This window comes from Oculina patagonica, chromosome 13 (assembly GCF_052425735.1).
Source record: "Oculina patagonica isolate OP01 chromosome 13, crgOcupat, whole genome shotgun sequence".
In the NCBI taxonomy this organism is placed as follows: domain Eukaryota; kingdom Metazoa; phylum Cnidaria; class Anthozoa; order Scleractinia; family Oculinidae; genus Oculina; species Oculina patagonica.
In genome coordinates this window covers 8,859,027-8,883,545 of record NC_135770.1, presented here as the reverse complement: position 1 = coordinate 8,883,545, position 24,519 = coordinate 8,859,027, and the positions used below count along the sequence as shown (strand labels likewise).

At 38.9% G+C, this 24,519-nt stretch overlaps 3 protein-coding genes and 1 long non-coding RNA gene across 5 annotated transcripts in view; 3 read left to right on the top strand and 1 right to left on the bottom strand.

Annotated features, from left to right (window-relative positions):
- The first annotated feature begins 1,643 nt into the window (after positions 1 to 1,643).
- LOC144635114 (uncharacterized) lies at positions 1,644 to 2,926 on the top strand. Of its 2 annotated transcripts, none has more exons than XR_013567314.1 (2): positions 1,644 to 1,813; positions 2,341 to 2,926. It is a non-coding gene; the product is annotated as an uncharacterized LOC144635114 (long non-coding RNA). The 2 variants fall into 2 exon arrangements; XR_013567313.1 differs by having other exon boundaries at positions 2,310 to 2,926.
- A 5,258-nt stretch (positions 2,927 to 8,184) lies between these two features.
- LOC144636926 (kelch-like protein 40) lies at positions 8,185 to 10,056 on the top strand. The gene has a single exon (XM_078496122.1). The coding sequence runs from the start codon at positions 8,185 to 8,187 to the stop codon at positions 10,054 to 10,056; it is 1,872 nt and encodes a 623-aa protein (XP_078352248.1).
- Positions 10,057 to 17,552: 7,496 nt separating this feature from the next.
- On the top strand, positions 17,553 to 18,917 carry LOC144636925 (kelch-like protein 24). The gene has a single exon (XM_078496121.1). The coding sequence runs from the start codon at positions 17,553 to 17,555 to the stop codon at positions 18,915 to 18,917; it is 1,365 nt and encodes a 454-aa protein (XP_078352247.1).
- Positions 18,918 to 19,839: 922 nt separating this feature from the next.
- The window catches only part of LOC144634960 (lysosomal cobalamin transporter ABCD4-like), a 45,239-nt gene continuing 40,559 nt past the window's right edge, over positions 19,840 to 24,519 (bottom strand). Inside the window, exons 17-21 of the mRNA XM_078494005.1 lie at positions 24,178 to 24,233; positions 22,971 to 23,023; positions 22,384 to 22,460; positions 21,700 to 21,815; positions 19,840 to 20,213 (exon numbers count right to left, since the gene is read on the bottom strand). Of these exons, the coding sequence (XP_078350131.1) occupies positions 20,145 to 20,213; positions 21,700 to 21,815; positions 22,384 to 22,460; positions 22,971 to 23,023; positions 24,178 to 24,233 (371 nt within the window). The 3' untranslated portion in view covers positions 19,840 to 20,144. The remainder of the gene's footprint in view (positions 20,214 to 21,699; positions 21,816 to 22,383; positions 22,461 to 22,970; positions 23,024 to 24,177; positions 24,234 to 24,519) is intronic.

Sequence of the window (24,519 nt, the reverse complement as noted above, 5' to 3'; positions counted from 1 at the left end):
TCAGGAAATTCTTTGCAAAAAAATAATATAAATAATAAAAAAATTAACGTAAATATAACAATAGAGTTGATTTTTGCGGGTGGGCAGGATTTGTTTCGATAGGCACTCAGGCTCATTTTAGCCCGAGCCGCAGGTAAGGGCAAAAATGAGCTCTGAGAAAAGCCAAACACTTATTTACACCCAAGAACATCAACTCTATTACTGTTACTAGTAATAGTTCCAACTAAGTTGCCCCCGCCTTTTTATAATTTGTTTTACAGCAATAATCTAAGATTAGTGGAGTATTTTTGTGACCACTGTTGCAAATCGATAACCTTGATTTCCATAATGATTACCTTTATCAGTTTGTATTATAAGCTGTGTGAAGTATCGACGAGGTTTACTTTACATTAAACAAGATTTGCTGAGTTACAAAAGAGTCTGTTGGTTTTTTTGCTGCGCTATAGCCGAGAAAGGCGAAGGAACAAATTTCCTCGTCTGAAATCAAATTGTAGGAAAGTTAAGGAATACGTAACGAGCACCGGCAGCCAAGCCAGTGGCTCTATAACCTGCAACCAGGCGCCCTTTTTTCGACTAATTTGCTTGTTTACAAGCAGAAGTAGGAGATTAGGAGTGATGTGGGCAAAATTTGGAACATTCTTGTCTACTCTCAAGGGACTTTTTTAATTTCTCAAGGGACTGTTTTAATTTCTCAAGGGAGTTCCTTCCGCTTAGTGGGCGATGAAAGGGTCTCTTATTATTATTGCGTCAACACTTCCGATCTCGTGTTAAAGACGTGACTTGTCACATATTCCGGTGTAGGTGATGAAAGGGTTTGTCATTAGTATTGCGTCAACACTTGCGGGTTGAAATTGCGGCCTCGTGAAAAAGCATTAAAAACGCTAACAAAATTACAGAATTCAGACTACTACAGAGAACCTTGAAAGAAACTTTGTTTAGAATTTATTTTTTGTTTGGATGAAGTCAAGAAATGTGTTGACAAGCGGCAGAGTATCGAAATTTTTCGCACCGTGCTGTACTGCACGGCAGAAATAATTATCCACATGTTCATGTTGAAAGCAAAGTTTTAATTTGAGCAGCCGGCTTTTGAAGTCAATTGTACACTAAATGGATTTACCGATCGTTTAAAAAATTACAGAGAACCTTGAAAGAAACTTTGTTTAGAATTTATTTTTAGTTTGGATGAAGTCAAGAAATGTGTTGACAAGCGGCAGAGTATCGAAATTTTTCGCACCGTGCTGTACTGCACGGCAGAAATAATTATCCACATGTTCATGTTGAAAGCGAAGTTTTAATTTGAGCAGCCGGCTTTTGAAGTCAATTGTACACTAAATGGATTTACCGATCGTTCAAAAAATTACATCCAAGTTCAAAGCAATAACAGTACATTACCATTTCGTTCTCAAAAGACTTGAGAAGCCGCAATTGGTCCTTGTTTAACTCCGTGATTTGAATTCAAAACGCATTTGTAAGCACTATTACACCATATCTTCGCGGCGGTGAAAGGAAAGATAAATCCTTCATCAACAAGGTTTCAGCACTCTGTACTCCATGGTTTTCCGTTTTAAGGCCACTTTAAAATTCTATAGTGTTTCTCCTTTCCGTTTTAAGTCCCAAATATTTTTTTTTTACATGACGATTTTTGCAGAAGTTATTCCTTCAGCAATATGGCGGTCTCGGTCTAACGAGCTTTAATAGGGTTTAAAAGCTCGTTAAGATGGTCTTTGAGAAGGAATTATGATCTGAAACGTTTTTCGAGTGTCAGAGAAAGTTACTTGGAGATTTGGGTCTATATTCGAAGCTAGAAATTGAGGTAAATTATCTTTCTTGTTGCTTCGCACGTGTTTCGGTCTGTTGCGTATGCTGTTGAATAACTTGTGTGTGTTTTTTACATCCCATCGCCCCGGGCAGCTGAAAATTTGAACACGATATTATTCATAGAACGCCCCTCAAACTGCTCAAGGCTGCTTAATCGGCAGAGAAAACGGAACAATCGATACTCACCAAGAACTATGTCGGTCAAGCTGGTTATCCTATACGTAGTTATTCCATAAAACGCTGGTTATAGATAGCCACACATTAGCTTTGGGCAGAGCGCGCTGTTCAACTGACTCAAAATCGTTCACATGCTCATATTACATACAGAAAAGAAAGAGACCTTTTTTGCCTCTTCAGTGACAGCAGAATAACCGACGGAAACAATAGAAATAAAGTCAACAATTACTTTTTATTGTTTAATTTACAAATACAAGTTAGTCAGTTATTAAATTCTCGTTTATAAATCCGCGCGTCGTTTTCTTCTGTTTTAGCCAGCAGAAGGTTTTGGTTCATTTTCCCCAGGTACCATCGATATTTTGTAAAATCCCAGCAAGTTTTCTCCAAGGAAAACCGTCCCAGCAAGCGAACAGTCTCATTCCTAAATTTGCCAGCCAGCTCAAGTTCAGGTTGCAGAGCGGAAATTTTGTGGAGCGGTTTCGTTGGGTTCTTCTGCGTATGAATAGATAAAATTCCAAATGGTACAAAATGCTCTTTGGATCACCTTTTTTTTTAGATTGAAAACCTCGCTTGTATCATAAATTATGTGTCTTTAATGATTTATTTGGAAATGTAAAGTTTTAATACTTTGCCATGGTTTTTGAGATGCAATCCTTGTGTTTACGCAGTACAATTTATTGGTAGTTAATTTGAAATTCGGTCGATTTTTCTCAGGTTTTCAGGTTAGTTTTCATCTTAGAAAAAGGAAAATGTATTGTTGTAGTTCCAAATTTGTAAAGTGATTGAATTTTTTTTTTTTGGAAACTTGATAACTTTTACATAAGCCGATGTGTTACTCTTAAAAACGAAATGGTTTGCTCGTTAATGTGATATTGAAACTTTAACTGCTGTAAATAAGTTTTGAGTTATTAAATAAAACATGCATCATGGTCTTTTGTGTATTTTTATGTTATAAGAAGGGGTTAAAATTTTTTCATTTTTTGAGCTTTCTTTTTTGGCTTGTTACTTTTTTGTCAGTTAATTTTGTTAAACACAATAACACTTTGAAGGACAAAAAGGATTTCAAAAACTCAACAACAAAATTTAACAACAAGGCGTTTCCTATTGGTACCCCATCCAATTACTAAACCCGCCCAACAAACCTTAACTTTGGCGATAAGATGACAACAACTACTTTCCATGTGGTATAAGAGAACACGTAGCTCATCTCACAACAGCTCACCTTGAGCAGGGTTTGACTTGGATAAATTACCTTAATAGAAACCCCTTGTTCTTGTGATTCCATTAGAAATTTCTCAGTACAAACTTATTAACTTCAGGAACTTTCATTTCCCTTTTAACAGCTTTCTTAACTTACTTCGGCTTTATGCGTTTCTTTATCTCGAACCTATGCCCCACTTCACCCTACCCCCCCCCCCCCTCCCCAAATAATCATTATTCGACGCCTTCTTTACCTTAAATTGGCGTATTTTTAATTGAAATGGTTCTTTGTTTTGGTAGCTGTTGTTGCCACTTTTTAAAATGTTTCACACTTCTGCGTTTTACAAAATTCACACATACTGCCTTTTAAGAAAATACGTCAATGCGCATTTTACAATGTTCCTCCCATCAACCGTACCGTTCCACCGTTCCGCCGTTCCACCATTCCTACATTCCTAATAATAAAATAACCAGAATATCCAGGACAACACAAATTTACATATTTCAACACTTGCACTCCTAAACAAAGTGAAAAGCCTAATTCACCCTTTAAAAAGAACTACTCCATACCACAATTGACTGCCAACAGATAAACCATAGCAAAATAGTCGTAGTCTCACAGAGACCTTTGATTTCAAAAGGAGAGGGGAGAGAGGAGGGATAAGTATGGAGGGAGGGCACGATCTCAGGTAGTGGCTCTAACGAATTATTTCACTGCTCTGCAACCTATCGATTTCTTTCAAGGAAATCGTGGTTGCTGGCAGTGGAATTGCACCGGTACTTGTGTTTGTGAGAAAAGCAAACGATACCTTTTTCGCTCAACAGAAGTATGGGGTATGTACTCAAGCTCATTCGATGCTTTATTGCACGAAGAGAGAAAATCCTATCCCGTCCAGCTTCTGACATGAAATTTTCGTGCAACTTTCCCCTCTCCTCGATGCAATCTCGAACTTAACCGTGCGCCTGCTTCGTCCCCAGTCGCCTGGGCGGAAGGTGACCCGAGGGCGAGAGGGTGCAGGGTTATTACCCGCAAAGAGGGTGCAAAAGGGGTCATAGGGAGGAGAGGGCAAAGGTCCCACCCCAAAGCAAAAACAGACAAGTTAAAACAAATATTAAATAATATGTATTTAAGACGAAAAGCACATTTCTTTAAATAACTGAGTTGCATGCTGCACCGAAGAAATCATTACCGATAGATGCCCAATAATCGACTGAAAAAGAACAGCAATGAAAAGTATGCCGCGGCTCTCCTGGCCGCTGGCTCTTCTGGAACCACAGGTATAGAACACTCACGGAGTATACCAAAAAACTCTCTCAAACGGTGGCTTTTCCGAACGGTACAAGCATAATGAACTCACTTAATTGTGTCACAGCTCTCCGGGCAGCCAGCTCTCCAGGCCATGCAAGCATAGCGAACTGAGACAGAAATTCACAGCCCTCCAGGCTGTTGGCCCTTCAGGCCATACAAACATAGAGAACTCAAAATCTATTTCACAGCTCTCCAGGCTGTTGGCTCTCCAGGCCATACTCAAAAAACATTTCACAGCTCTCCAGGCTGTTGGCTCTCCGGGCCATTCGCTTTTTTTCACCTTCCCATAATACATCTTGTTTACCCCCCAAAATTTTTGCATAAACATTGTTTTCAATTTCTCTTGGGACGATTGTACGTCATTGTAAATCCCAAGAGAAATTGAAAACAATGCTTATGCAAAAATTTTGGGGGGTAAACAAGATGTATTATGGGAACGGTGAAAACAGCGAATACTCAAAAAACATTTCACAGCTCTCCAGGCTGCTGGCTCTCCGGGCCATACGAACGCATAAAACTTAAAACATTAAAACATTATACAAAGGTTCAAGACCACTGACTTTTGAGGGCAAATTTGTGGTTCTCCAGGTCCCACGCGCTCGCCATGGGATAGCAACATAGACTACATGGAAACATGGACATTTAAACCGCAACAGAAGGGCAAACACAAAATACGAGACAAATAAACCCAAACAAAGAAAATTCAAAAACAAAAATATGCAAATAAGCGATCCCAAATGAAAGAACGTGCCCCATAGGGTAAAAGCTGACAAGCAGCGAACTAATAACACAATATAACCAATAATTGGTAGAAAAAACAAAGGCAATCGCGCTGCATGCACCAAGAATAAAATAACGATTAAAATGGAAAACCAAACTAAGAAGGTGAAGCGGGCCAAAAGCTAAATTTCCCGGACACAAAACCGCATGAAATCCCTAACCCGAAAGTGGCGAGCAGTAAACACCATTTGAAAAATGAGCCAGACATGAAAGCACGTAGGAACGGAATAAGCAAGGGAAACGACAAAAACGTGGCCCATCTCGCGATTCCAAAACCTAACAAGACGGAAAATGAAGAACAGAACGGAAAAAGTACCTCTTGTTCGACCACGGGGGCCGTAGCAACTACGGCGGGGCCGCCGGCAAAGCTGGTTCAGCGTCGGCGAAGATGGGCTGGTGGCGGTCATATGCAAAGAAACTTTGAAACGTCACTTCACCGAACTCCGTTGAACTGGCCACGAGGTGACTGAAACTGTGATATTTGAAGCGAAGGTCGCAATGCATCATGCCACTAGTGCGCAGGTGCAACACGCCGGAATTTAACGAACTTAAGCCATTCCCGCGTGACGGGCTAATTATGTATGCAGTGAGAATAGTTGTTTTAGAATACCGTAAAATTCCGGTTATAAGCCCCTCCACTTATAAGCCCCCCCGGTTATAGGCCCATCTACCTTAAAACAAAATAATACATCCGGTTATAAGCCCCCCCGGATATAAGCCCCCCTCTGCTGAATGACGGTACTGAACAGGGCTAAATGTTGCTTTATTATGTGTTTTTAACCTAAAAACGTATTTCGATCAACACTCCCATGGCTCGTTTCGAAACGTTTTTTTTATTCCACTTATAAGCCCTCCCGGATATAAGCCCTTCCGCTTATAAGCCCACCCAAAACCCCTTATACGAAGTTGTATAAGCCCAGGGCTTATAACCGGAATTCTACGGTATACTAAAAGAGTGAGATAATATAGCCCGAGAGGATGATTTTTGACTACACTGTAGTTTATTCCTGTTAAAGATTACAATTTTCTCTCGCGCGTTTCTCGGAGGTAAATAGCAAAGGATATTCGGAGTTTGAGTAGCCAATCACCTCGCGCCAAAAGCGCTACTGATATTGGCCGCGGCCGCACTTGGCGAGTTAACCGAGTTATTTCCAATTAATCAATTCAAATTAACCGGGTTAAAAAATGTCTAGTGCAGCCGCGTATTTGTTATCATTAAACCGCCTCTTAACCAGGTTAGCGGTTCCCATGGAAATTAATCAAAGAACAAAAGATTTTTTAACTGGGTTAGGTTATTCTAAACTACCTTTCTGGGTCGTTTTAACCAGGCTAGTGGTTTCTTATCAGATTCAACTATTGTTTTATTTGTCAAATGTGTCAATCATCTCCATGTAAGAGAAGATATTCTTTTCCATCACACGCAAACATGGCGTTCGGACACAATTCGTGGCTTAATTCTATAATTTCCTTTGCTATTAAGAAACTCTAGAACCACCAGAGAACTGCGGATTATTTTGCTCAGACAGGGCTTTCATGGTTTCTGATGATCTCTTCCGTCTCTTCGCCGATTCCTTGGAAAAAACGTGCACTTGAAGGCCTTGAAGGCGATTTCGATATGCCGATGAACGACTGCTGAAGATCAACTGACAACATATTCGAAACAACTGGGCTTGAAATTTGCGTAGAACGCATTCGGAAAGAATAGAGCGGTGTAAGCCGAGAATGCATTGAAATAAATCTTAAAAGCAGGAGAAGAAATGAGCAAGTAATAAAATTATCACGAAAGCCGCTCGCTTTTGCTTGTTTTCAAATAGCTTAATCATGACAACACTTCAGTCTGGTCTGATCGTAATGCGGCCGCTAAAAATATTTAACCGAGTTAGTTTTGGTAACCATACTTTAACCTAGTTAAGTTTTGTGGAAATTTTTAACCGGGTTTCTAAAAAATTAACCCAGTTAACTCTCAAGTGCGGCCGCGGCCATTGTTTAGTTCGTTATCAGTACCTCGCTTTGTATTTTTTAAGTTTCAAAATCCTTCGCTTTTTGTAACCGTCACTTCTGAAGATGCGTGCTGTAGCATGCGAAACGTCTAGTAAATTTTAGATTCTTTTTTTCAAACCATGCATAGTCCATGTACGTGTTATGTTTGTTACCGCTGTTTGTATTTTATTTCTTTTGGCTGGCTTGATATTGTCTTTGTGGTCGATTGAGTGGTTCATTGAACAACGGTTGATTCAGACTTCATTTTCAAACTACAATACTCAGCGAATTCGAGTACAGGCACCATTGTTTCCGTCAAGTGGGAAAGAAAAGCCTTTGAATTTCATTTGCATTCAAAAGTTAACAAATTGCACTTCACAGTTATCGAAACTTAGAAACAAAAGTTGCTATTATTAGCTGTCTTCCACCCATTTTCTTGAACAATCACACAAATTCGATAAAAATTATTAACATGACAGGTTAATAACTAAACACTAATCTGGGTAAAGGTAATTTTGAAAATTTGAAAAAATAGATGCACTAATATCAGGCTTTATAATTATGAATCCCAAAAATAACTGAACATCATTCAGGTGTAATCGTGATTGCAAAAGCACGAGTGATTGATGTACCGACAGGACTAAAAGAAACCTTCATACTATAAGCAAACCCCAATGATGCTCGATGCAATCTTTTTTTCTTTTCCGAGCAAGTCCTTCTGCAAATTTCTTGTTGAAATTTTATTTCAATTCAGCCGTTGAAATATTCTGGCTACTTGTTGACGTCATAGATATTGAGTCCCCTGAATCGATGCAGTTCAATGGAAACGGCGGTCACGAATCCACTGGTAATATTTTTAAGTCTTAAACTTGAACTACAATAATTTTCAGGAGGTTTCCATTTGCTAGTGTTAATACGCTATGGATGTTACGAAAAAGAAAGACATATTCAAGCCACAAGAAACGCACGACAATCCTTTTGACGTGACCTTGCTGGTCGAAGATGGCACCGAGTTCAAAGCTCACAGAAAAGTTCTTTCAGCAGCAAGTCCTTTCTTTGAAAAGCTGCTAAACAGTGGCATGATAGAGTCAAAAGTAGGAGTGGCTCGATTGGAAATGCTAACCGAGGCTGGTTTAGGAGCTGTATTGGAGTTTATTTACACGGGTGGCGTTCAGATATTGGCTGAAGATGATGCTCGGGACCTGATCGAGATGGCTGACTATTTGTTTATTCTGCCATTAATGACTCTGGCTGGAAAAGTTTTAGCACAGACGTTGAATACTTCAAATTGTATTTCAACTTACCATTTTGCAGAAAGTTATCAATGCGAAGATCTTATTTCTGACGCCAAAACATTCATACATGCAAATTTCACCAACGTAGCGAAAGCGGAAGAGTTTTTGAACATGTCGAGCGAGGAAGTTAACAAATGGATTTCAAGTGACGAAATAGTTGTTAGCGCAGAGGTAGATGTGTTTAAGATCATTCTAACTTGGATCGATCACAACAAAAGCGAGCGAGAGAAGTATTTCAACGATTTATTTCGTCAGGTTCGGCTTGTTTATGTATCGCGTGACTATCTATTCAATGATATCGTGACAAATGATCTTGTGAACGATAATGTATGCTGTCTCACTGTTGTAAAGGAAGTTATGAAGGCAATTGACTCAAATAATTCTGAAAATATCTCGGTCCCGTCTCCCAGGAAGTCCCTTGAGACTCCTGTTATAGTAGTATGCCTAGTGAAAGGGGGGGAACAACTCCTGTGTTATAATCCCCGTACAAATACGTGGTACAAGTTGAGTGAAACTTCACCTTGGTACACGTTGAGTGACGACACTTCATCGTGGAATGGGCAATTAGTATCCTATCACGGCACAGTGTATACTTTATTTCAACGCACGACGCGTCACTATAAAAACTATATTTTTTGCCTTGGTAAATTGTTTGATCGATGGACGGACGTACCGTATGAAGGAAACAGACATTTACAGCAAATTTTTGTCAGTAACAATGGAGATGGAATTTACGCACTGGAATCAGAACTGAGGCAAATTCCCGGGAGTAGAATATCTTGCCCTGATTGTGCTTCTTTGAATCCTTTCAATCGGTTCGGGCGAGTGGCACAGTTTATTCCTTGTGGAAAACAGCATCTTTCGTACATTACGAAGTACAAACCCGAATCGAAATCGTGGGAAGACGTATTATCATTTGATGTAGGTTTGAAAATAGGAATTTGTATTGTCGCAAAAGACAATTATATTTATTTCATTGGTGGCGTCATGGAGGGAACACGCAAGGTTTTGGCCGATGTTGACAGGTATGATCTCAACAAAAGAAAATGGGACAAACTGGCGAATCTTCGAGAAGCAAGATATTTTGCCTTCGGAACCGCCGCACGCGAGAAAATTTTCATTGCTGGGGGATCGAGGACAGGCTTTCTTGTTCGTGTGAACATATGTGAAGTGTACAGCGAAGCAACAAATGAATGGCAATTAATAACAAAATCAAGGGCATTTCCTGTTGGTAGCATAATGTGTGTTGATGACAAAGTTTATATGGTGGACGGTACGTGGTACAACTGGGGAGGAAGGGGAGAAATTGTATGCTATGACCCTGACAAGGATGAATGGAATGTCGTAACTAAAATACCTGTTCCAGCTAAAGCTGTCCAAGATAGAGATAGAACCGTGGCTGGTGTAATGTCCTGCTCAATGAGAGTTTTTCTAGGAGGCAAATTTCAGTACTTCAGCTCATCACGTTACTTCTTTCGAAGGTGTGACAGAAAGTGACTCGTAGCTCAGTGAGTTGTATTGGTTTTAATGGTAAATAAAAAAGGTCATTTAAATCTAAACTATGATGAGATTAGAGTTCATTAAAAGCAAGACTTAATCTTACTGACAACTTTTACGTTGTCAGTAACTTATCAGAACTACACAAATTGCGTTGTTAGAGTCTTGTGACTCTCTCATTCCCAGAGCCCGCTATCCTTTTGATCAGCACCAGATTTGAATGATTTGAATGTCCGTGATTCTCGGACTTGCAGTCCATTCTTTTTTTTCAGTTGTATTTCAAGAAATTAAAGGAAAGTACGCAATGCATGCGCATGCAGAAGTGATGACATCTCACAAGCATGTTGATATTTTTCAGGAAATTCTTTGCAAAAAAAATAATATAAATGAATAATAAAAAAATAACGTAAATATAACAATAGAGTTGATTTTTGCGGGTGGGCAAGATTGTTTTGATATGTTTTTGATCCCACTCAGGCTCATTTTAGCCCGAGCCGCAGGCAAGGGCTAACATGAGCTTTGACAAAAGTCAAAAACTTATTTACGCCCAAGAACATCAACTCTATTATTATTATAACAATATCATAAGTATTTTTCACATCCTTGACATATTTTATAACATTCTAGCGATCGTGACTTTCTCACCTGTTTTTAACTATTTTTAACTGATTTACTCCCACTTGAAAATGACCTCGGAGAGGTGGAAACGTTGCGACTTTTGAGCGTTCCTTTTTGTATAACACGATATCTATATCTAAGAAATTACAGAAGTTAACGTTAGGAAAAGACAAAATAGGTTGATCTATTCATGAGCACAACAGGTTTTGCATTTCAAAGAAACTTTTATTTGTGCTTTATATTCCTCACGTAGGTAGCGTCCAAAATTTTAACTGGATTTTTAATTTAACATTAACAAAGTAACATACTTTCATATACAATTTGTCTTGGACACTATGTAGGCAACGCATAAACTGTTGCAATTCGATAAGCGTGATTTCCATAATGATTACCTTTAGCAGTTAGTATTATTAGCTGTGTGAAGTATCGACGAGGTTTACTTTACATTAAACAAGATTTGCTGAGTTACAAAAATGTCTCTTGGTTTTTTGCTGCGCTATTGCCGAGTAAGGCGAAGGAACAAGTTTCCTTGTCTGAGCTCAAATTGTAGGAAAGTTTAGCATACGTAACAAGTGTTGGCAGCCAAGCCAGTGGCTCTATAACCTGCGATCGGGCGTCCTTTTTTCGAAAGGGAGAGGAGAGAGAGGAGAGATAAGTAGGGAAGGAGGGCATTCAGTCTCAGGTAGTGGCTTTACCGAGTTATTTTTTCCGCTCCGCATCGATTTCTTTCAAGGAAATCGTGGTTGCCGGCAGTGGAATTGCACGCTACTTCTGTTTGTGAGAAAAGCAAACGATACCTTTTTCGCTCAACAGAAGTATGGGGTATGTACTCAAGCTCATTCGATGCTTTATTGCACGAAGAGAAGAAATCCTATCCCGTCCAGCTTCTGACATGAAATTTTCGTACAACTTTCCCTCTCATCGATGAATCTCGATCTTAACCGTGGGCCTGCTTCGTTCCCAGTCGCCTGGGCGGTAGTTGACCCGAGGGCGAGAGGGTGCAGGGTTATTACCCGCAAAGAGGGTGCAAAGGGGTCATAGGGAGGAGAGAATATGCGGAGCGGACCTTGGACAACGAATATTAGGAGAGTTTCAGCTTCGGTTGTGCAACACCTTTTTTTTTCACCCAAATAATTTATGTACAGTATTTGCTCGTTTCGTGGCCATTTTGGAGCGTCTAAGAATGTTTGGACAGGTCTGGCGTCTTAGTCATTTTTTTTTTTTTACTACATCTCTTAATGCTCGCGGAGATCCTGAATTTGATTCCGAGAAATGATACAATTCGGCACACCGTAGGATCTCTGCGACTAAAGCCTGCAACAAAGTTTGGGGAAAAATCCCTTCCTATGAGCTGCCCATTTTGTATGAACTACCCATTTTTAGTCACAAGGACCGAAGCTTGGTTTCTGCGACTACTTGTCACACGAATTCGAACTGGTTTGAATTAAAGGGAGAGGTCCCAAGGACTTGCCTCTCAAAACATAGTTATGCTCAACATTAAGCTTACGGGTCGGTACACGCATGGGGACAAGTCGCAGGGACTTGCCTTTCAAAACATAGTTATTCCCAACATTAAGCTTACTGGTTGTTACACGCATGGGGACAAGTCGCTGTGACTAGCCCCTCGTAAACAATCTTCAATGAGCTTTTTGCAAGGAATACCGGCAGGGACTTCGCCCCGTGTGTGCCGACCCTAACGCTCGAAACCTCCTGCTAGAAAAGTTAGTGTTCCAAATTCGCTACGGTCGTTCATTCACCTTTATCAATAGTCGACAATTGTCTGAAGGTGGGGTTATTGACAACACAAAAGCTCAAAACCTTATCCTATGATTATGCGATCAGGCGTTAATTTGCCGTAATTTCGTTTTTGTGGCAGCGCTGCGCGCGGGGAAGATGATACGCAAACCCACCCCCACTGAGACGCAGAAATCTATCAGATAATAATCTCCTCACGTACCCCAAAATTAGCCCTACCATAAAAAGCCTTATGAGCTATTGTAAACTCTGCAGTAATACTCGGAATTGTATCACAAAACATGGCAGATTTCTCACAACAGTAAGCTGCCATTGATTTTATTGAAAAAAAAATGTCATGTTATAGAAAAATACGTTAACTTTCAGTAAAAATAGCAATAATTTAAATACTATTGATCATTTCACAACTTTCCTACTATACCATTAATTAAATTTAAATTGAGCCATTGAGCCACTACATAATTGAAATTGCGATACGCGCATTACAAAACGTAATAAATTTTTAAATTTTTAAATTGAGCAAGTACATAATTTAAATTGTGCCTTTGAGCAAATGGTACACACTCGTCCCATACCATTATGTCGACAGCGTGTCAGGTTCGTACCTTGGGGGGGGGGGGGGGGGGGGGTGTAAATTTCGGATTTTTGGTCTCGCTTAGGATGTTCCAGGCAGAACGCTTATAGTTTTAGCCGTCCAGGTCTCGTTTAGGGTTGCATTCGAAGAAATTTACAAATATAAATTCTATTTTTAATATTCTGGTATCTTTAAGGAGTCAAAAACAGCTTGAGCCCCGCCCGGGTTGGTCTTTTTTAGGGTTCTTTTTAAAATTTCCAACGAGAATCCTCGCCCCTTTCATACGGGAGTCCCCCCGTGGGTTAGTACTCGTCGCCATTAATTTTGCGCACATCTTTCAATAACTTTTCTAAAAAGTGATCACCAGCTAGTAAGTCCAAAAAATGGACATGATATGCTTTCATGTCACTGACAGTTTTCTTGGTTGTATTTTTACTTTTTTGCTCTTTGATGAGAGTTTCAATCTCCTCCTGGTTGTTTCCTTCGCTCTGTCCGCCACCACTCCAACTCGTTCGTATTTTAACGCTGTACGTTCACTGTTATCCTTAAATCTAAGCTCGTCAGGGTACTGAATTCACTCTTGTCGTCACTCACGATTTTCACAGCAATTTTTTTTAAAAAATGTGGTCTTTAAATGGCCTTTTTTGTTTTGTTTTGTTTCTATAAATTTGCATAATTCGTAATCAGCTCTTGGGCATTACGGGAGAATAATGCCCTTCCCCTTAGCCAATGAGAGCACGCGTTTTATCGCCTACAAGTGCTAGCCATATAATAATACCTCTTATTATACCTCTTACTCTGGAGAAAAGAAAACATCACGCAGCAAGCATCTACATTTGAATGACGCGCGTCAAAAGCAAAAAAGGCAATGGATTTAATTATTGGCCTTCGAAAACAGATTGCAGTTGGCTTGTACATGTAGGGACGTGAATCCAAATTTCAAACATTTTAATTTTTCGACTACAGTTACTCTCCGTGGTAGCACGAATACTTGATACGATTCAAGATTACCTTAAAATAACCACTGAAGTGAGTAAGGGTCGTTAAACAAAGAAGAAACTCTACTGAGAAAAGCACCGCGAGCAACTTTTTATACGGCGTGTTCGTCCGTCTTTCGAAAACTTGAAAATACTGCAGTATTCCTCACATAATAATTTACTAAGCAAGAGAACGTTTAATTGTCAAGAAAAGATCAAAGATCAGTGATAATAAAATACAACGTTTCGACATCTTCAGGATGTCAGTTGTCAAGTGCAATGCGTAGGTCAGTTTGTGCTTTACAGATAGATCTACAATTGCCGTATTTTCTTTTATTTCAAAGTTATCCTGGTGAACCCGGCGTTTGTTTGATTCCTGCAGTTTATTCGAGCCTAATGTTTATTAAGCAAAGGCTTTTTTATACAATATTTTTGATAAACATGCATCTGGCTTTTATAATACACCTATAGCATGTCAGTATACCTCAAATAAATACTGAGGGGCCTATTTTCAACTCCAGCTTTATAGCTTAGAGAGCCAAGAAAATACGTGCCTGCGGTATGCGCATAAGATGACAAATATGTCAGATAAGTGACAATATAATCCAAAGCTTTCCTTATCCGATTATTCAATATTCCGGGTAGTTGATGACGTCATAGATAGATTGACTGCATCGATCACGAGTTCTATGAAAACGGAGGTCACGAATACACTTTAGTAATATTCTTTAGTCAGTTATATTTCAAATACAATATCTTTCAGTCCATTTCCATTTAAATTCGTTGATAGTGTTTTAAATTCGGCGATGGATGTTACGAGAAGGACACAAGACATATTCAAGCCACAAGAAACACGCGACAATCCTTTTGACGTAACTTTGCTGGTCGAAGATGGCACAGAATTCAAAGCTCACAGAAAAGTTCTTTCAGAAGCAAGTCCTTTCTTTGAAAAGCTGCTAAACAGTGGCATGATAGAGTCAAAAGTAGGAGTGGCTCGATTGGAAATGCTAACCGAGGCTGGTTTAGGAGCTGTATTGGAGTTTATTTACACGGGTGGCGTTCAGATATTGGCTGAAGATGATGCTCGGGACCTGATCGAGATGGCTGACTATTTGTTTATTCTGCCATTAATGACTCTGGCTGGAAAAGTTTTAGCACAGACGTTGAATACTTCAAATTGTATTTCAACTTACCATTTTGCAGAAAGTTATCAATGCGAAGATCTTATTTCTGACGCCAAAACATTCATACATGCAAATTTCACCAACGTAGCGAAAGCGGAAGAGTTTTTGTTTCGTTTCCTCAGAAACGATACGGTATTATTTTGGCTTCGATGTGAACTATTTACACAGTGGGGGCTACTATCCAATCAGAAGAACGGTCGTAACCACAAAGTAAATACGTTTGACCGATGGCAATTAATTTCGTAAAAACATGTTCTTCAAATATCGGAAAGATATTCCTCAGCATGATAAAAAAATATTGAGATTCGTTGCAAACAGAAATATCTGGCGACTGCAATGGTTTTAAGTTTGATAAAAGCGATGTATTGTAAGAAAACTAGAGAAAGCTCTCGTAGCGTTTAATTGTTAAGTAAACATTCTAGCGATTTTCTGAAACGGAAGTAAATTTCCACCAATCAGTGTTTGAAAGCGCAAACAAAAACGGGATGACTTGTCGTGTTTGCTCGCACGGGTGGCTGCTATCCAATCACAAGAACGGTCGTAACCACAAAGTAAATACGTATGACCGATGGCAATTAATTTCGTAAAAACATGTTCTTTAAATATCGGAAATATAATATTATTCCTCAGCATGACCAAAAATATTGAGATTCGTTCCAAACAGAAACATCTAACGACTGAAATTGTTTTAAGTTTGATTAAAGCGATGTATTGTAAGAAAACTAGAGAAAGCTCTCGTAGCGTTTAATATTATTCTGAAACGGAAGTAAATTTCCACCAACCAGTGTTTGCAAGCGCAAAGAAAAACGGGATGACTCGAGTTTGCTCGCACGGTAGAGCTTAAGTGCACTACAAAGAGAAGTGCATATTTACAGGCGAGTTACAAAGTTAATTTCACTTCATGTAACAGAGGAATGTATAAATGTGGGAAATTGCCCTATTCTATTTGTACAAGAAAATTCACGGCATCGTCGACGTCACAAACAGCGCGAATACACGCAAAATTGCGTGGGTTCTCGCGTGGATGTACCCGGAATTGCGTGATCAGTGTCACGTGCGTCGCAAAAACATTCGAGTCTGCACGGAAAGTTGAGAACGAAAAAGAAGACAGTCAAGTTCTGTTCAAAGTTTAAATTTTGTATGGACAGTATCGTATAGCAAGGTGTGCAACTGCCGTGTCGAACTAAATTCGTCTCCTTAGTTGATGTAACGCTCAACATTAACTACCGTTGCAACTGCTGGAGCAGATTTCTGAGATTAAATTATTGATATAAACATTATTTGGATTATTCAAAGCCATCGCGGTCTGATCGAAACTCCACAGTATCGCCAAAAATGCAAATCGTTATTATCAGTGTTACACTGACAACAGAAGCAACTTGGCTGTGTCTTATTAGCTCTTATTCTGTGGAGATAATTTTATATTTGCCGGGAGAGCGTGCAGCGCGGATCGACCAAAATACAATCCTGGTATGACTATATATAACATATAACATAAACTTTCTTTAAACTTGAATTTTGCTTAATTAAAAATCCCGGTTAAAAATCTGTGTATGGTAGCTTTTTTACATTAATTTGCCCTGGTTGTTTACGTGTCTTTGTAAAGTGACAACAGGCATTTGATTTTGAAGAAATGGCTTCGAAACAGTGTGCTTATCTCTGTTGTTGTCGACCGGGGTTATGGTTTGTCTTGAATTTGGCATTTATTTGATTTGAGCATGTGATCAACTCAGAGAAGTATATACCTCAAGCTTTTTGTCAAAAGGTAATAATTTAATCTACGATTAAAGTGTTGTTTTGGATTTTATCAGAGATCAGTAGTCACAAAACACTTTATTTATGGGACTGATTTGTTTTAGGATTGTTTGTTTTAAAAAATAAACCATTCCCGACATTGATAGGAATATATTTAAATATTTTCTGTAAGTTATTTTTCCATTCATGTAACATTCAAAGTTATGCTATCAGGTGCCATTTTTAAGTAAAAAGTGTTCTGCAGAAATAAAAACAATCATTTTAATTTTCACTGGATGAGTAAAAACGATAAAGACAAGCTTCTTTCACTTAACTTAATTTGGAGAGAAAGACACATGCTATTTCTATAAAGAGAAATATTTGTGTGTTACTTGAACTCTTGAAAGCCAAACTGCATCAGGACGTAGTTTACGTCTCCTTTACATAAAATGGACAGTAGGTGTTAAACTGAATATGAAGTTCTTCTTTTCATTCTTCACTCGTGCATAAATTCGGCAAATTCAACATACACTAGGACCTTCTCCAAATTAAAGTAAACCACAAACCCATCTCTCCTTAGTGTTACATTATTCTCACCCTTCCGCAATCTGGAAACGAAACACTATTTCTTTTTGAAATAGCTGCTTGTTGAACATGTCGAGCGAGGAAGTTAACAAATGGATTTCAAGTGACGAAATAGTTGTTAGCGCAGAGGAAGATGTGTTTAAGATCATTCTAACTTGGATCGATCACAACAAAAGCGAGCGAGAGAAGTATTTCAACGATTTATTTCGTCAGGTTCGGCTTGTTTATGTATCGCGTGACTATCTATTCAATGATATCGTGACAAATGATCTTGTGAACGATAATGTATGCTGTCTCACTGTTGTAAAGGAAGTTATGAAGGCAATTGACTCAAATAATTCTGAAAATATCTCGGTCCCGTCTCCCAGGAAGTCTCTTGAGACTCCTGTGATAGTAGTATGCCTAAAGCGAGGGGGAAAAAAACAACTCCTGTGTTATGATCCAAGTACAAATGCGTGGTACAAGTTGAGTGAAACTTCACCGTGGTTCAAGTTGAAGGACACTTCACCGTGGTTGAAGCAAATGGTATCCTATCACGGCACAGTGTATACCTGGTATACTTTCTTTCGATGGACGATTCAGACGCGTCCCTATGAAAACTATATATTTTGCCTTGGTAAATTGTTTGATCGGTGGACGGACGTACCGTACGAAGGAAAGAGACATTTAGAGCAAATTTTTGTCAGTGATAACAATGTAGATGGAATTTACGCACTGGAATCAGAAAGGCAAATTCCCGGGAGTAGAATGTCTTGTCCTGATTGTGCTTCTTTGAGTTCTTACGATCGGTGCGGGGGAGTGTCACAGTTTATTCCTTGTGGAAAACAGCATATTTCGTACATTACGAAGTACAAACCCGAATCGAAATCGTGGGAAGACGTATTATCATTTGATTCAGGTTTGAGGGTAGGAATTTGCATTGTCGCAAAAGACAATTTTATTTATTTCATTGGTGGCCTCAATGAAGGACAACACAAAGCCTTGGCCGATGTAGACAGGTATGATCTCAGCAAAGGAAAATGGGAGAAACTGGCTAATCTTCAAGAAGCAAGATATAATGCTTACGGAACCGCCTCACACGAGAAAATTTTCATTGTTGGTGGAAGGAAGACAAACCGCACTGGCGATCCTCGTGTGATATGTGAAGTGTACAGCGAAATAACAAATGAATGGCAATTAATAGGAAAACCAAAGACAATTCTTGATGGCAGAATCATGTGTGTTGATGACAAAGTTTATATGGTGGACTGTGCGTGGTGCAACTGGGGAGAAAGGGGAGGAATTGAATGCTATGACCCTGACAAGGATGAATGGAATGTCGTAACTAAAATACTTTTTCCAACTAGCGCTGTCCTACGTAAAGATGGACGCCAATATCGTGTAATGTCCTGCTCAATGAGAGTTTTTCTAGGAGGTAAATTTCAGTACTTTTAGACACAGCTCATCACGTGACAATGTCTCCGCCGTTAACATGGTCACCGCTTTCGGAGGTACGGCAGAATGTACTCATAACTCAGTGAGTTGTATTGGTTCTGATGTAATACAGTTGAACCCCGTTATTTCGAACCGTCAGGGGAAACAAAAAAATAGTTTGAATTTAATTAGCGGGAGTTCGAAATAGCCGATAGTAAATGACTGAAGGGCAAATCCAATTGGGTTTGAATTCGAAAAAACGGGGAATTCGAAATAACCGAGTTAGAATTAGCGGGGTTCAACTATCAAACACGAGTGAGTGTTTCATCGGGATATCAAAACACCGATCAAGAAGAGAGTTGAAAATACGACGCACAGCGGAGTATTTTTGACGGAATTAAGTTCTGCACTTATAATCGGAATTTTACTGCATCGCAAAAACAAGGCAGATCTCTAACAACAGTGAGCTACGTTTATTGAAAAAAGTCATGGTGTAGAAAAATACGTTAATTTTCAATAAAAATAGTAATAATTTAAATACTGTTGTTCATTTTAGAACTTTTCGATTACCATAAAATTTAAATTAAGCCGTAACATAAATTAATTGAAATTGTGCCATTGAGACATTATATAATTGAAATTGCGTTACATTATTTAAATCGAACCATTACACAGCATAAATAATAATTATATTTTTAAATCGAGCCTTAATATAATTTAAATTGTGAAATTGAGTCAATACATAATTGAAAATGCGTTACATTATTTAAATTGAATCGTTACATAACATAAATAATCATTACACATTTATAACGAACTATTACATAAGCCATAATAGGATACTTTGTCAAACAAAAATAACACACAAATAAAATTTAATAGCACGTTACGAGCTTCAGCATTGAACAAGAACTAATGAAATCAGTACTATTAGGCGAGCCGGTTGCTCGATAGCAGAACAATTTTCGTTCCCAGGGCTCTCTCACGGCTCATTCTCTCCCATAAGGAAAGAAAATGCCCTCGAAGCAACATTGTTATACGATAAACTTGTATAACAGTCGTAATATAGAAATAGCAATGGTTATATAAACCTTTGATTTAATGATCACATTGTATTTTATATAGGATAATTTGTCAGATTAGAAAATATTGGTTAAGTAAATTCAATTCATTGTATATACAATTCATTATATAATTATGCAATCTGTTGTAAAAGAAATCTCGGAAATTTGCGTTGCTGGAATAACTTTATTCATCTTTGATTTTCTTGAATTCCCATCCTCCTTCTCCGACCAGTTTCAAATTAAAGTCGTGGAGCTGAGGAAACAAAATGATAATTGACGTAACGTTACTTTCATTTGCATTTGTTTACACAGGGTTCGTACTCTTTTGAGCATTTGAAATTCCATGACTTTCCATGACCCTTTGCATGACTTTTCAAAGTTTTCCATGACCTAAATTTGATTTTCATTTTATTTTAAAAAATAATCTTGATTTTGGGTACTTTTTTCACACAAAAAAAAACAACTTGCCTAATTTATTTTAGACAATCAATACCATTTCCCACGACTTTCCATGGCCCAAACTTAAATTCCATAACTTTCCAGGTCTGGAGAATGAAATTCAAAAACTCCATGACTTTCCAGGTTTTCCATGTCCTGTACGAACCCTGTTTTCAGTTTCCCTCTGATTGGTTGTTTCTTGCGCGCAAAACTCGTCACCAAGCAACAACCAATCAGAGACACTGTACATATTTCTGTAGAGCTACGTCACCAGAATGGAAATTTTCGGGTTGAATCTCGGAAGTCTGTCTTGTTGTTTTTAAACTCCTGCGTTCATGAAACAAATGGACCACATTTTTTCCAAACAGACTTTCACAGCTTTTTTATTTGTCGCTCCCCGCCCCGTCAAGTTCTCTCACGTCAAGCGGCGTCAAGTTCTCTCACGAATGTTTTCCGCGCTCAACGAAAAACAATAAGAGAAAATGAAGGCTGTGAAGTTTTCCACGGAACCATGCGCTGCAAACGAGTGGTTTCACTGCAAAGTTTTGGACATTCTATGGCGTCATTTCCATGGTTTATAAGTGTAAAGATCATGAAAAAATGTGGTCAATTAATTTTACAAGAAAATTACGGGAGAAATCAGTGGAAATTGCACACGCGCGCAACTCTTTAAGGTAATTCCACTGCAATAGAACCTGCACTGAGATTTTTGTCAAACTTTGCCTGATGATTGTTTATGTTATAGGAAATTAAATTTTGAAATAAAAATGGGGGGGGGGGGGGCGCCCATGCTCGTTTAGGGTTATACCCATTAAATCCTTTATATATCACAATGATTATAGTCACGATTGCTTGCTAAATTCACTTTTCCGCCGATTACTTCTTATTCTACACTGAGAACTGGTCGAAAGAAAATGACAATTTGTCTTTGGCGAGGTCCAGCCATAAAGAAAAAGCCGCCATTTTTAGTGCGCACGCGCTGATCATGCGTGAAATTATGCGCAGCAGGGATGCACAATACATCACTAGGGAATGACCTTAAGAACACTTTCCCTGCATTCTCTGCACATTTCACAACTCGCCGATTTCAGTTTCTCAGAAAGCGTTGCGACAATTTCTTAAGTTTTCTGAGAACACCTCACGTTACGTAACAAGTCACGTCATTTTATGGCCTATACTCTAATCAACCAAAGCTCTCCAACAATGAGCACGTTGGAATTTTCTCAGTTATTGTAAAAACTGAAACTCGATAGATGCACGCTAAGCATGAACCAACCCAATCTGTTTGATGAGATACATACCTGCCTCAGTGATGCTCTATGTCCAATACTGACAGCTGTTATTCCAAGCTGTTTACAAACTGAGTACAACCTGGCCTCTGAAGCAACGTCTAAAGCACTGGTAGCTTCATCAAGAACTGATGAGCAGAAAACGCATTCAGAAAAAAAATAACTAATGAAACAATCGATAATTAACTTAAACGCCCAGGAGGGGGGTGGGGGAGATACTCGCTTACATAAGCTTTATAGGTATGTGCGGCGCTAAACTAGCAGGGCCGTGGGCAGGATTTTGCGTGGGTGGGTGCGAGCGCCGGAGGCGTGAGCTTCGGGTTCTGTGGTTCTGCTTCCTGATTTTGAAGTCCACATTTTTTGCGTTCTGCCTATGGCCCTGTAAAAGGTATGGTTTTGGCGTCGTTTCGGTCTGAAGTAAGTACAGATCTTGATCATTTAGAAATAGTTTGAGTAGGTCGGTAATTAGCTATAATTCTTAGAATTCTTAGAAGTAACTATTTTCATCATTTTTATTACTTAAAAGTAAAGTGTCATTTAATTAGCATAGGGAATTTGACGCCCTCTGAAATGTTTATTCAAAACAAAGCAGTCCCTTGGCAGGGTCTGCTCTGAAATAAGATAAGGAAAACTCGCATATTTTCGGCTGAATGAGGTGGGGAAAGGTGACCAAAAAAGCATTACATTGCTACTTACGTGCTATTAATGGTCGGTGATAGAACAAACGAGCGAAAGACACTCTTTGCATCTCACCAGGGGACAGCATATCTTCCCTATATGAATAAAAGAAAAAAGCTTGAATAAAACGGGCAGAAATTGGCTCTACTGACAGTGAGAGTAGATGTTCTTCGAGTCGCACAAAATCAACTAGATCAGCTGGACTTAACGTTTCCAAGGCCTCTTAAACAAGAACCAACAGGAATTCAAAAACTCGCTCTCGTTTGAGAATCAACTTTCATGCACTTTTAACGAATTGAGCCAGCTAAAGTTTTCATGAGTCGGCAATGAGTTTTCTTTCGCTAGTCAGGATGATGTAGAAAACTCGCACCGTATATTTGAACGAAGAAAAAAGGGCTTTAATTGTTCAACATTTCTGGGTGGGTAGCGAATGCGAGGTAACTTTGTCAAGCAGTGCAGTTCAAATATACCTGTGTTTAATCCACGAGAATAAAAACAAGATTAAATATTTTGTTAGCTTTGTGAAAGCCACCTTATCCCTAACCATCCAACGGGGAGGATTTGTGGAACAAAACTACGCAGGATTGTTGAGCTTTTATACTCACCAATTGGAGTCTACCGGGGTATCAATACCGCCCACACGGCCACACAAAGTTGGCTGTAAGAAAAGATGAGACGAAAACACCCATATTTACCGGTATTCTTAACTGTACATTTTAAATTTTAATATATTGTTAAGTAGAAACGTGTCCCCAATTAGCTTCTGTAAGCTAAATACTTACCCTGACACTTAAATAAATAAAGTTCTTATTATTATTAGACGCATAATTAAAAATAAATGAAATTTCCAAAGAATAGTTTGAAGCAATACAGATACTGGCTGCGGTCACATCTACGACGTAACTAAAGTTTAACTATAGTTAGTCTCAAGTTACGTGACGTCATACCTAACTATAGTTAGTGCTTTCTGTCGTCTTTGCGGTCACACCAATGCAGTTAACTATCGTTAGTTCTGATTAGGTTGTGAATAATTTGGTATTTAAATTAGTTCATGACAGCCCTTGTTGTTTATTTGTGTCCAGTTGTTCCTCTATTTTTTCTATTTTTGCACGGCATTTCGGCCTTGAAGAAAATAAAATGAAGTAAGGATGCTAGAAACCGAAGAATTCAAGCTTTGTTTTTGCTAACATTGATGATATGTAATTTCTTGGCATGTTGTTTTTCTTGTTTTCCTTCCCTTGGTGCTTTGTTTTGCATATTTATGTTCATCTCGCACGTGCGAAAAGAATTGTCGCTTTCTGATTGGCTTTTCGTTTGTAAACTTAAGACTAACCCATGAACCTTGCTTGGGTATAACTATAGTTAGTGTGTATTGTTTTGGATCAGCGAGGCGTAAATTTTCTAACTATAGTTAGGGCGAACAGAGAAGCGGTCACATTACCGAAATAGCTAACTATAGTTAACGCCGTCCTAACTATAGTTAGCAGTCTAGATGTGACCGCAGCCACTGTGGACCTTCGCGTAAGCGGACACCCAAGCGACTAGAAAAAAGTCTCCTCTTATATTAAGAGAGATGTCCGCTTATGGGAGGTTGAGTGTTTGTATGTGGCTAAGACGATGACCAAGTGTCGGCTTAAGGCAAGTGTTCTTTAGCAGAGGTTCAACTGTGCATGAAGATTTTAAGGCAAGTCCAAACGAGAGAACTTTCTCAGAAACACACGTCTTCGCAAATTAAAATTATAAAACATAAATGTTAATAGACGTGAGAAATCTATAAATGCTGGATTAGAAAGTTAACTACATTATACTTACAAGTCCAACAGTGTCTAGTAGCTCAAGAAGTTTCTCATTTTCATCGCTCCCTGATCCTGTGCATGGTATCAGAACACAAGGAAATTAAGTCAACAAGATCCTAAATGCCGTCGACAAAACACGTGCTGTGTTTGACAAATCTTCGTTAAAGTACTCGAACAGTTTCCAATCCTTATTATCCAATCAAATACTAACGCGAGTACTCACGACTACTCCGAAAATAGCCACGTCAGCATGACGCAACAAAAACGCGTTCCGTTGCTTAGCAACTGCGCTGACGAAACCCTCGAATGCAGGAGACGGAATGTCACAATTAACTGGTACTTATTCCCCCTCCCCCAC

What these genes read in the sequence shown, in the direction of transcription:
- LOC144636926 (XM_078496122.1), top strand. Translation starts at nt 8,185, where the DNA reads ATGGATGTTACGAAAAAGAAAGACATATTCAAGCCACAAGAAACGCAC.
- LOC144636925 (XM_078496121.1), top strand. Translation starts at nt 17,553, where the DNA reads ATGTCGAGCGAGGAAGTTAACAAATGGATTTCAAGTGACGAAATAGTT.